The following is a 12664-nucleotide window of genomic DNA, read 5'->3' as shown; positions in this document are numbered from 1 at the left end:
TATAGTTTATCGCGTACAGTTGTCTGGTCTAAAACGATCGCACGTTTGATGATTTATTATTAAAGAACTATTGCTAAATATCACATTCAATTAAAATATATTTATAAATATTATTTTTCTCCTCTTCTATTTTCAATGCATAATATACACTGTAACGGAATTATAGCCATAAATAAAAAAATAGTAAAATAAACTTATCTTGCTAATCACAATAGAAGAGTCACAACGTTAACAATAAATAATCTTGTTAGAAATAAAATTTCACGAACGAAATTATTCTCCTCACATCGGTACTCTAAATTGTACTATTTACACGAGAAACATATCAACAATTTTCCAAATAATAATTATTCGTTCTCGTGAAGACTTTTCTAGAAGCAAGTTCGAGTTAAAACGACGTGTCTGCACAATTTTCCACAACGAAGTCGGAAAAGACAATCTGTACACAGCGGGACGAATAATGTTTTAACCAGAATCATGTTGCGATTGCGAACGAAATAGACAACTCGGTCACCGGTTGAAATATTTAATCGACCAGAGAGATACGATTATTTGTCCGTGGGTCGCTTGAACGTTCTCTAATATTTCATCCTGTTTTCTGTTCTGTGGCGGCCAGGTTTCACGACGAGGAGCACGCGAATCTCCTTAATGCTATGTGGCTCATTGCTATCACGTTTCTGAGCGTCGGTTTCGGTGACATCGTGCCCAACACGTACTGCGGTCGAGGTATAGCCGTTTCCACTGGAATAATGGTAAGGCCAACACTCGAAGTTTAATATGGAAATTCTCGCGAGATTTGCATGCACCTATCGCAAATGTCCCTCAATGGACATCACGTTGAAAAAGGAAACGTTCTTTTTCTTTCATCTTTCTTTAACGTTAAGCTTCGCATATGAAAACACCTGTCACTGAGATTATACAATTTATACTTTTTTGATTAAATAAAAAGAATCTAACCTAAACCCAAACCTACTATAATTCATCTTGATAAATTTTAGATTTTTTTTAAATGTTGATATTAATTCGACTTAATTTTACACGCAATTTTCACGTAATCTATCTGATTAAAGGATTGTTAATGCTGATAGGAATTCGTGTGTATTACCGTAGTTGATACAAAATTCAGCATATCTCGATGGTACAGAGGGAAAGCAAAGGTTATCGATCGCAGCATCGCGCCAAGTGCAGTTACGATGCATTTAGAGCGACACTTCGTGACGATAAACGAGACAGCCGGTCTAATCTCTCCATTGGGAATGCGGCTGGTTCCTTATTGTTACTGCTCTCTATGCCCGATGCTAATTCACCGATCTGGGAGGCTGGTAGCCGCGAATCGTTAACCAATTTGGTCGTCGTGGCCAATTTTCCGTGAAATTTCGCCCAACAAACGTGTCCGTTCACTCCATGCCTCAACAATGCTCACGTTTATCGCCTTGACCGTACGCTTGCACTGGACATCCCTTTTAGGGCAATCTACTTGAGTGGAAATTTCAATTCTCGAATAGTATTTTCGGAGAAAATTTGCTGATAGAATTAAACATAATCTTTTAGGATGATCACTTAAAATTGCTTGAAATTCTTGGGAAGAAAAGGAAATAAATATCCTTCCAAAATATAAAGTTAGAAAATCTTTGGTTTTTCATTCAGATACTTTTCCTTCGGAGAAAATTTGTTGGTAGAATTAAACATAATCTTTTAGGGTGATCACTTAAAATTGTTTGAAATTCTTAGAAGAAGAAAAAAGAAAGTAAATATTCTTTAGAAGAAAAAAGGTAGAAAATACGCTTCTTTAGTTTTTCATTGAAATATTCTTTTTGCTTTCGGCACGAACTTACGGGATGACCTAATAATACACACGCTGCACGCACACCATTCTGTCACCCGCGTAGCAGCGGAGGACTGCGAGAATTCTATTAAATTAGCAAGTAATTAGCAGGGCAGCTAGATAATTTCGAGTTCACAGGTACGATTCACGGTGTTTTTAGGGCGCCGGATGCACGGCTTTGCTGGTGGCGGTTGTTTCCAGGAAGCTCGAGCTCACCAGGGCGGAGAAGCATGTTCATAACTTTATGATGGATACGCAATTAACGAAAAGGGTAAGACGCATGCTTGTTTATCTTCTATTAATGTTTACTATTATGTAATTAAGTCATGTAATATAAAATCACCAGAGACTCGTTAATATAATGAAGTCTATAAAGAAACGTACTGCAGAAAATTTAGCAAAGTATTCATTCTTATGTATTATATTACTTTCTTAAAAAAGTTTAAGTAGAAACATCCTAGAAGTGGTCCAAACTTCCATATAAATCATAGATATGTTAGATCGTGTAACATAAATATGAAACATCAAATTTTCAATCATTCGCAAATTAACGAAATTTGAGTCGAAAAGTTCTGAGTGTTTCCGTGTTAACTTAAAGTTCACAAATTCTTCGTGACTTACCAAAGAATCTAAGAATCTGTTTGAATTTACAAAACGATCTTCATTCCTCTCTGAAAAATCTGACGTTTAATATTACACGACTTAATAATATACAATAAACTGTATTATTAACATATTTCGCGAACTAGCATATAAACCTTCAAAATATTCCCAGAAACTCCCTTTTCAACTGAAGAATTTCACGAAATGATATCGAACGAGTTCTATTTTATGGATAAGGAAATACAGAAAAATTTGAATTTCCTACGAAGAATATTAAAATCCACTCAACCCTTGAATTTTCACTAAGGATAGTCCACGATTCGATTCATTCTTGATTTTGAACGAGTTCTATTTTATTATCCACGGATTGGGAAATACAGAAAAACTTGAATTTCCTACGAAGAACATTAAAATCCACTCAACCCTTGAATTTTCACCAAAGATAGTCCAAGATTCGATTCATTCTTCAACTCCTCGATTCTACTCTTCGCACAGTTGTGCAATTGCATATGAAAAAATCCTGAAATTCTCCAGCATCGATCTCGAAAATGAAAACAACGATTTCTCCAAGCGTTCTGTTCATCAGCTTCTACTTCCCAATCGGAAAAACCGCTGAATCGAAGCAAGCTCAGCGTTTATGACAGTTCGAAGTACGCCACCTCGACGTTGACCGACACGAGACACTCAGGACGAGAGAGAGCTGGACGCGGGACGAACAGGCAATCTAATGTGTCATTGTCATTTTTATCCATTCTTGATGATTCGAGAGCGTCGCGAACGATCGTCTAGCGTTACCGTTTCCAGCAAGAGAGTCGTATCTCAAGGAACAAGGTCTGCGTTGACCTTCTTCCACTCAGAAACTGTCCGGAAAAAACGTGAAAAATGAGGGAAAGAAGATACTCTAAAGAGAGAGAGAGAGAGGAGAATGCAGGGAAATCGTTTTGGTTTATCGCGAGAAACCGAGAAAAATTCATCTTCTTCCGTGTTTCAAGGGAACTCGAAGACCTTCACGAGTCAATTAATTCGAGAGACTATTTCAAGTAGCGGCGTTTATGAAGTATTCAGGCTATTCGTTTCAGTCGACAAACGGCATGTGAACGACAGCCGTCTTCTCGTCCCTGTCTCTAGATCGAAACGTTTTGCCGCGGCCACTGAATTAACTAATAGCCCGCGATATGTATGAACCTCGGAAATATCAAGGAGCAACGACTAATGTTGGTTACGTTCGCCGATTTGGTTCGAAAAGTTTATTTTTGACGTCTTTTCCATGTCCTCGGTTCGATTTATGTTTAATCTCTGACAGCTTTGGAAGGATTCGATTAATTATTGATAATTGATTCTTTGTTAGTCTTTTATGAGGTATTTAGATTCGCTTAATATAGAGCCAGAGGCTACTTATTGTATGATTAAGTAGACAAAATTAGAAAAGAAAGAACTTCAATTCATATTCCAATCAAACCGTTAACTCGATTAAATTGAATTCATTTTGTGCTCAGAAATCAAATTTCTTCGGTATTTAGTTACAAATCAAGAAATATCAATTCTCATCTTTATAAAACCTCACATTTTCAGCTTGATTAGTTTCACACCTGGAAAAAAATCGAATTACATTCCAATGCAAACTTTAAACTACTTTTCTTTTAAAATTCACATTTTTTTAACTATGCAACTGTCCATACTTTATTCTTTGAAAAAAAAAAATTGAAAATCTCTGAATAAATATTCATTCGAATGACCAATTGACTCGTCTTCCTCAGTTAATTTAGTTAACAGATTAGTTCGTATCACGATGAACCAGTATTACTCACCCTATATACTGAAAATGTTCGTGCTTAAAATTCATCTTATCAAGATCCAACATTCGTGACGTGTCCTTTTAAATGTGTCGGAAGAGTCAGAGGTGTACGTGATCGCGGTATCACGATTTCGTTGTTTTCGCGATAATTTTCGTCGCAGGTCTCGCTTCCCGTCGAGATAAACACGCCCTCGATCGTTCCCCGGCGATTATTGGACGTCTCTGAAATTGCAGCGTTCCAGCCTGTTTTATCGCGACTAGGAGATATTGGATTCTTGTCCAATTAACCATGAACGAGGGAAATTGCTTGCAGAAGGTGTACAACCCCTCTTCTCGAGGGTTTCTGTTCTTAATTTCCCTGGGAACGATACTTGTTAGAAAAATGCCTACGTTGCTTAAGCAGTTTGCAGTTCGACAAATTTCCGTTCGATTCACTTTCAAATTTTACCCTGATTACTTTCGAAAGAATACCCTTAACGAAAAATTGACATACTAAATTTTTCAAGTCGTGGCGAATTTAGCAAATTTTCAAATATTTATTTGAAATTTAGCGAATTTAGCAAATAATTAATATTATTCGAATTAATATGCAAATTATGAATTATCGATGTATACTATTTACTGTAAAATTTTGAAAACGAATGTCGTTCGTTTCTCAAAAATAAGTTTGCAAAATTTCCAACCAGGAAGAATTATAACAATACCAATATATGAACGTTGAATTGAATTTAATTATACAACGAGGCTGGAGTCGATATCGTTTCGATACCAGAACAATTTTCACAATTTAAATTGATAAAAGCGATTCACATTTATGTGTTTCACAGACGTGAATAGACAATTCGAGGATATCGAAATGGAAAATTATAAAATAAAACTGCACGCAAGGGCACCATCGATTCGACAATTTCGTTGTTTAAAAACGAGCCCAGGCACATTCGTAGATTTGCTAATCCATTAATAGAGAAAATACACGTGCTCCCGTACGATCTATCGATCTTTGTTCTGCAATTTCACCCAGGGATGTAAAAAAAAAAAAAAAAACACCCGGAAAATCGAGGCAATAAACGAGGGAAAACAAAGAATTCCTAAATAACGAAACGTTCTGTTCCAGTTGAAAAACGCCGCGGCGAACGTGTTACGCGAGACGTGGCTAATTTACAAGCACACCAGGCTGGTGAAACGTGTCAATCCAGGACGTGTTCGAACGCATCAGCGGAAATTTCTGTTGGCTATATACGCGTAAGTCGATGCACACGTGACTTCTTTTGATCGACGTGTATAAATGTGCCAATTATAGAACCGAGAGTAGGATTAACCATCCCCGTCCGTGATAACTGGACTGCGGATGTTTATGCAATTATGATACATAAAATGTGTAAAATACACAATAGTGACGTTAGAATCTCTTGAGACATTTTGCATTTTGCAAAATATTTTATTTATATCTTTCACTTTGCAAAATATTTTATTTAGGTATATTTTTCATTTTGCAAAATATTTCCTTTATATCTTTCATTTTGCAAAATATTTTATTTAGGTATATTTTGCAAAATATTTTATTTATCTTTCATTTTGCAAAATATTTGTATTTTGTATTTTGCACATTTTTTCGATGTGTTAAAATTGCATAAACGTCCTCAGTCCAGTGATAATGAAACTTTTCAGACTCAGGAAAGTCAAAATGGATCAGCGAAAATTAATGGACAATGCCAATACCATCACGGATATGGCCAAGGTACCTACACGCAAGTAACTTAGAATCCAATTAAACTTCCCTTGTCGATGAATCTCGTCGTGTCGATCAGACGCCCTTTGTACCAGTGAACAAGCTCTTCGTTTAGCGACCTCGATTGTCCGTCGTGAGGAAAACATATTGTTCTTTGGACAAACGCAATGAATATTCTTCGATTGCGATTCCACTCGTAAAAATGTTCGATTGTTTGATATAGTTTTGGACGATGGAAGTCGCTAAACTAAAATTTAAGAAAGTAGAAACTTTGGTTGATCCTATATTTAACCTTCTAATCGATCGGCACGAACTATTCTTTGCCTATAATAATTTACTTCTTCGATCCTTTGCACTACTACTTATTTTTAAGTGTCCATTCAGTCTATTCAATTTTACTTCCAAAAGCATGTGTTTCTGTTTTTATCCAATTTATTGCAATGGCAAGTTTATTTCATGTAGAATATTATTTAATCTGCGACTCATAAGTGTTTGCCCACCTACTTTCTTCTTTTTATTTAAAAATTCGATAAATTTTCCGAAAAAATTCTATTCTTTAAATAAAGGTTACTTAACAAGTTAAATTCTTGGTGTCTTCCCTAAACACTTGTTAAATAAATTAGCTTACAGAAATAAAGAACATTGTGAGCAAATGTGTGTGCAAATACTTAGGAACTAGGCAAAGCCGCTCAACAAGTTGCTCGTAGGGCAGTGGTCAGACTAGCTCGGGCACACGGCGATACTCGGACAGTAAGCCACGCCTTCTCGGGCAAAGATCTTGTGGTGGGGTAATGTATCAATGTAAAAATCTATGCTCCGAAGTTAGAGCCTACACTCCCACCACAATCTTTGTACCCCACTCTACTTTAATGCCTGTCCACGTCACTTGCCCCTAGTTTTGCAACACTGCCCGCGGGCAAGAACGGGTATACTTGATGGAAGAGCTATACTGAGATCGTGAAATTAGACAGGCGTAAGGGAACATGAAATCTGATCGCCGAAACATCAGTTTGGATGAGATAAGGATCTCTAGCCACGTGCAGGGCCGTTCGAAGTCAACTTGGCACCAGTATATTTAAGAAAGTGACGAAACAGAAAAGAAGTTAGATACGGATCTATACTGTAGTATCGGGGCCTCTATTCCCGAAAAGGGAAACCGACAAGGAAAAATATAGAGGGAGATGTTGGCGTAGTGCGCAAAGCCTCGGCTTGCTAAGATTCCGGGTTCGACTCCCGTCGTATCCCTCAAAATCTGTCCTCGGTTCCTACAATACTAATCCAATTATAGCCGTCGCTTGACCAAGAATTCACGTCTTTCTCTGGACTCGTGCAACTTGAAATTTGTGAGACTCCCTTGAAGTGAAGATTTACGACCCCGCTATATCTCTTCTTCCACCAAGTACACCCATACTCGAAACAGGCCTTCTTGAGCGGCCCTGCTATATTATATCAACCTCAAACATTGCACACATCCTAGACAAGCAATAATACTCGATAATTCTCCAAACAGACGCAGAACACAGTGTACGAGATCGTGTCAGACATGAGCACGCGTCAGGATGCGCTCGAGGAGCGTCTGGTGGGCCTGGATGACCGGCTGATCGGCCTAGAAGAGAAACTGACCGGCCTGCAGGCTCAACTAGAGCTTTTACCAGAGGAGCTGACCAGGTGTATAGCTCAGCACGGTGAGCGTACAGAGCAGAGGAGGCACTTCCTTCATCCGGACACCGCTGTAGCAATGGCGCCTTCCGGTGGTGGTGGCGGCGGTGTACCAACTGGGAACAGCCCAACAATGGGTATCTCCGTGTCTGCTCATCATCCTCTGGCGAACCTGTCGAACTCGCTGCCACACTCAAGGAGCGTGCCTAGCGCGCCCAGCACCGCGTCCCTTCATCCCTGGCCGGCTAGCACAATCCTGCCGCCGGTCTCGAGCCGTACGCCTCACCTGGTGCCAGAAACCGGAAGGCACCATAACCTGGCACATTCCACGGTGGCCACGACCACCACGTCACAGTCAGCCACCAGGCTCACCTCGCAGTCCGGAATGGGAGGACTGGGCAATAGTCAGGGGTCCGACACGTCTCCACACAGCTGAGTCTCGTCTTTGCAGCCGCAGCATTCGTATTAAATATAGGAATGGAACGATCATACGTTCCATATCCTGAACGACGCTCGCGTAACGTACAGTCCCTCCAGAACGATCGATTCAACCAATCTTTCTATCTGTATTCTCTGTCTACTTGTCTATCTGTTGACCTCTCGCCCTCTCTCTCTCTCTCCCCCCTCTCTCTTCTTCTCTCTCTCATTCGGGAACAGGAAGTTTCTTCAGGTCCATCTTCAGATGTACTGTGAATTCGTTAACTAGTGTTCGCGGACCTCTTGACTAGTGGGTAGAGTCGCGTTTAGTGGTGGTTTTACGTAGACGTGGCCGTGAGGTTCTTGTGATATATGTTTTCTAATACCTAGGTGTTCTCTAGAGTGTACATATATACATAGATTTTATTTTCCTAGTGTGTTTTATTAAGTGATGTTCTAGTCAGTTTCGAGAGAGATCGAGGTGTAAAGTGGTGTAAGAGATTCGACGGAGGGGATTCGAACGAGTGCAATTATCAGTGCACAGACTGCCTAAAGCTTCGATTCTCCGGCTGAACCTTACATCCCTCGACGTCTGAATCTCTTGAGATCTTCGATCTTACGTTGAACCGGTGCACAAGACTAGTCGTTTGAATATTCGAAACCAAACAACAAAGCCAAAGAATCCGAACCTCCTGGCCACCGTCGACGACGGAACCTACCGTCCACTTTTATAGCCGCAGATGAAACGAAAGTCTTGCAGTAGCATCAACAACGGGTCCAATCCTCTTCCCGATTGACTGTGTCTTCTTACTTGAAGGAAGAACGTTGAAAAAAGAAACGATAATAAAAACGGATAATCTACACACGTACACATACAACACACACACACACATATACGAACACGTAACGAGAGAAAGATCTATTAGAAGTTTCGCACGATCCGCGAATTCACAGGGGCGTGTGTTAAACGAGAGAAGAAAAAGAGAGAAGTGGAGGGACTGAGGAACGCGAGCGTCCTCTTCCAAATCGCTGCGAGCTGCTCCCCTGCCCAACTTGCGTGCCTGAAAACTTTTTTCTTAATATTTAAATATATATTCGACATACACGCACACACAGACAGACACACATCTACACGTACATACATACATGCACACACATACACGAACTCCATCTTATCTCTGTATACCGCGTGAATAAAAACGAATGAAGAAGACGAAGAAAACGAGGAAGAATAAGGGACGCGGACAGGAACAAGGTGTGTTTGAAACGTTTTAACGTGTTTTGAAGGAGGAACGCGCGTGGAGAACGTCTCCCCTCGACGAGGACAAAAGGGTGGCTCTCGAGCTGGACGAGCGCACAGCGAACTCTCGCTTTACATTCGAAAATAAAAAAGGGTTCTGACGCGTGTCAACTGGGGAAACTTGGAAAGCGACGTAAGGAGGAGAGGTACGAGGCGTCGTGTTCAATTTCGTGACTTTTTCGTTTCCGCTTCGCGTAGGTCGTGTGTGTATACACGGGGGAGGGATGATCGAGAGTGATATTTTACGAATACCTTTAAACGAACACTTGTACATCGGAATCCATGGGTTTCCAATTTGAGAACATCGTTTTTAATCGTCGTACAGCCTGCTCCAGCTCATCTCGCTATCTTCTCCTCTTCGCGAGCTGATTCCTGTGTTTCTTTTCGCTGACAGAAGTGGGAATAATTTTCATCGAAGCTGTGATTAACGTTGCGTGAGAGAAGTACGTGTTCGGGATGTCGATGTTCCTGTATTACGAAGCACCAGCACTTTTGATCGTACTTTTTTGTATGGATAATGAAATCGTTCGTGCAAAGTTAATTTGTTCACCCTTGGACGGTGGATGTGAATAACGAAGTATCGTTTTCACGCCTTTTCGATGGAGAAATAGTGTACGTTAGAATTTTATTTTATTTTTTATGTTAACAGTGGAACGGAAATCCTTCGTCGAGTCTCGTGAAGAGTTAAATTATTCCTAATTTATTAATTTCACCCCTGAACGGTGAATATGGAATAACGAAGTTTCGTTCTTACGTTTTTTCCGAAATAAAAAATATTTTATTTTTCTTAAAGACGGTATTATTATCGTGAATTCATTATTGTCACTAACTGAAAGAAAGTATAAATGACATACGAAATAAATAATACTTGTTCTGTATCAAAACGAAATATACATAAAACATTTCTCTTTTCCGCTACTTCTGACATTTGCCGCATCTTTCTCTGTATTCACAATCAATTGGAAATAAACCCAGTCCTCACTCGCTGTAATATTGGATACTAAAGACTAAAGATCCATAGAATGTTTCAAATTTCAAGCGGCGCACCGAAGGCAGGAGCCGAGGGTAGACGAGTGTTTCGTTTCAAACGAAATAAAGTGTTCGGTTTCACGATTACAACTATTAAATCCACCACCGTGCGAGGGTTGAACAGTTCTGTTAACCTATTCAGATCGTTCACGATGAACCGCACTGAATATGCTGCTGACGAGAATCGAAATTTTATCGAAATTGGTTACCTACCCCTTTTCGTTCGTTTCTGTGTTACCGGCGGAGCGTAAAGTTTAGGCAACGTATACTCTGCCTAAGCAACGTACACGTTGCCCGATTTTACACATCGCCGGTGATAAATATATAATATTCACGATTAATCGAGGATATCATTTGGTGATCGTGCCTCGTAACACAGCCTCCCGAGAGGCGAACAAAGAAGAAAATCGGGGTCGAGTGAGTGTGTATACGAAACGTTTGCCAGACCGAGCCCCAGAGTCGAATCACGCTGGACGAGCTTGAAGGGCCACCAAGAGACCACGAGGCAAATGTCCGGGGCCGATCGAGAGAGAACGCAAAGTGATCTTATCCGCTTTAACGTCCGTAGGTTACATAGGATATTATATTGTTAGCGTATACAAAGTGTGTGTACTATGGCGCACGGGTACAAAGGCTACGTTTCCACCGAAATACGGGGTGGGGAGGGGGAACTTTTTATATACGGTCTACGCACGCCGGTGTAGATACACGCGTGTGTGTGCACGCCGGTGTCATGGTCCCGTCGTAAATATTGATTTTATCGAAAATTGTTGGCAAACGAAAATGTTGCAGTTCAAAGGGGATGGATGCGCCTCGTGTGTTGTAACCTTGCCATGGTTCCGAAGGGGGAGGGTTACAACACGATTCTACAAAGGGGAATTGTCCCTTTCGCGAAAGGTGACAGAGTATTTTTGCAATGGAGAAAACACGGTGGACATGGTAACGGGTGAATTAAAAATTTGACCTTCGTGTGACCTTGAAAGGTGGCTTCCTGTAATTTTTGCGGTGGAAAAATGACGACAGTTGGTTTGGAGGGGATTTGAATTTTTTCTTTCGGTAATAACACGAATACGATGGTTAATTAAGCCGAGGAATGTAGCGAAACTGATAGATTCAATTTCTGGGAAAATTTTAAGGCAACCCTGACATCAGGCTGTAAATATAGAGAATTCTCGGCCACTTTAGAACTGTACTATTTTCATAGCAATGCTTCGGAAAATGATTATTTAGAAGATCGTGGAATTAGCTGGACCAACCGGTGCACACACTCGACACCGTTGCCACGAGATAGGCTGAACTGAACGACTAAATGAACGGGATGTAATGAATTCGCCAACAATGTGGGCAACAAGGTTGGATGGAATGGTGCTTGGAACAGGAAGTTATGCAGTTTAACAAAAAAAAGAAGCTTCAAAATTGATGCATGTTTCATTAAACAAGCACGACTTATTTTATCAACTGGACATAACACTAACAATGACTTTACCACGCACATATTAGATTAATAATAAAATTACCAACAGGTAAAAATTAGACGTTAAACCTGACTTGAAAATTAAAGGAAAAATAAAAAAAAGCTAACAAGGAAGACGACTAAGATCCAAGAATTGTATATATTTCTATTATCATAAAAAATCGATTATTCTATAATTGTATAATTTATCAATTTTTATTACCTTTCGTTTAACAAGTAGTTCCTATATAGTACATTTAATATTTACAATATTTCTACATTTTTTTTAATTTCACAGAGAAGAATACCATTACTATTAGAATACCCTAACTATTACTCCGCAATATTTGAAACATATACCATGCGAATACCGAAAAATGTTTCAACAATCCACACGAATTAGTTAAGAAATGATTTACCATTCGACGATTAATTGAACAATGAAATATTCTACCGAAAAAATACTATTTCGCAACGTCGATTCAGAGAAAGGTCCCATTCACTCCCTTGTTCAAGCCACCATTTCACCAGTCTCGAAAGTCAAACGCCCATCTCGCGTGTTTGTATTCCACGCGACCGTGAAAACCGTACGGAGGGGATTGACCGGAAGTTCAGCCGGCCACGTGCCGACCTTATCGCGATAAATCCTTCTCCGGAGGGTGGCCGTGCTTCCGGTCGCGTGACCATCCCCCGCGATAGCTCGCGAACGAACGCGATCACACCGATACCTCCCGATACGGAAACGTACCGGACGCGTTACGTTGGCGCGGGCGAATCGAGTTAATTACGTTAATTGATACTAAACGTTGACGTCGACTACGTGATCGGGGGAAAACGAGTACGTTAACGAGCTG

General features: G+C 40.1%; 1 protein-coding gene across 1 annotated transcript in view; it reads left to right on the top strand.

Annotated features, from left to right (window-relative positions):
• The window catches only part of LOC108577009 (small conductance calcium-activated potassium channel protein), a 14875-nt gene extending 6828 nt beyond the window's left edge, over nucleotides 1-8047 (top strand). The window contains exons 2-6 of the mRNA XM_017940088.1: nucleotides 617-752; nucleotides 1986-2096; nucleotides 5338-5465; nucleotides 5892-5961; nucleotides 7463-8047. Coding sequence (XP_017795577.1) covers nucleotides 617-752; nucleotides 1986-2096; nucleotides 5338-5465; nucleotides 5892-5961; nucleotides 7463-8047 — 1030 coding nt within the window. The remainder of the gene's footprint in view (nucleotides 1-616; nucleotides 753-1985; nucleotides 2097-5337; nucleotides 5466-5891; nucleotides 5962-7462) is intronic.
• The last annotated feature ends 4617 nt before the right edge of the window (nucleotides 8048-12664 follow it).

The sequence above is a fragment of the Habropoda laboriosa genome, unplaced genomic scaffold (assembly GCF_001263275.1).
Source record: "Habropoda laboriosa isolate 0110345459 unplaced genomic scaffold, ASM126327v1 scaffold440, whole genome shotgun sequence".
Taxonomy (NCBI): Eukaryota; Metazoa; Arthropoda; class Insecta; order Hymenoptera; family Apidae; genus Habropoda; species Habropoda laboriosa.
The sequence above is the reverse complement of the archived record's forward strand: the minus strand, read 5'-3'. Positions and strand labels throughout refer to the sequence as shown.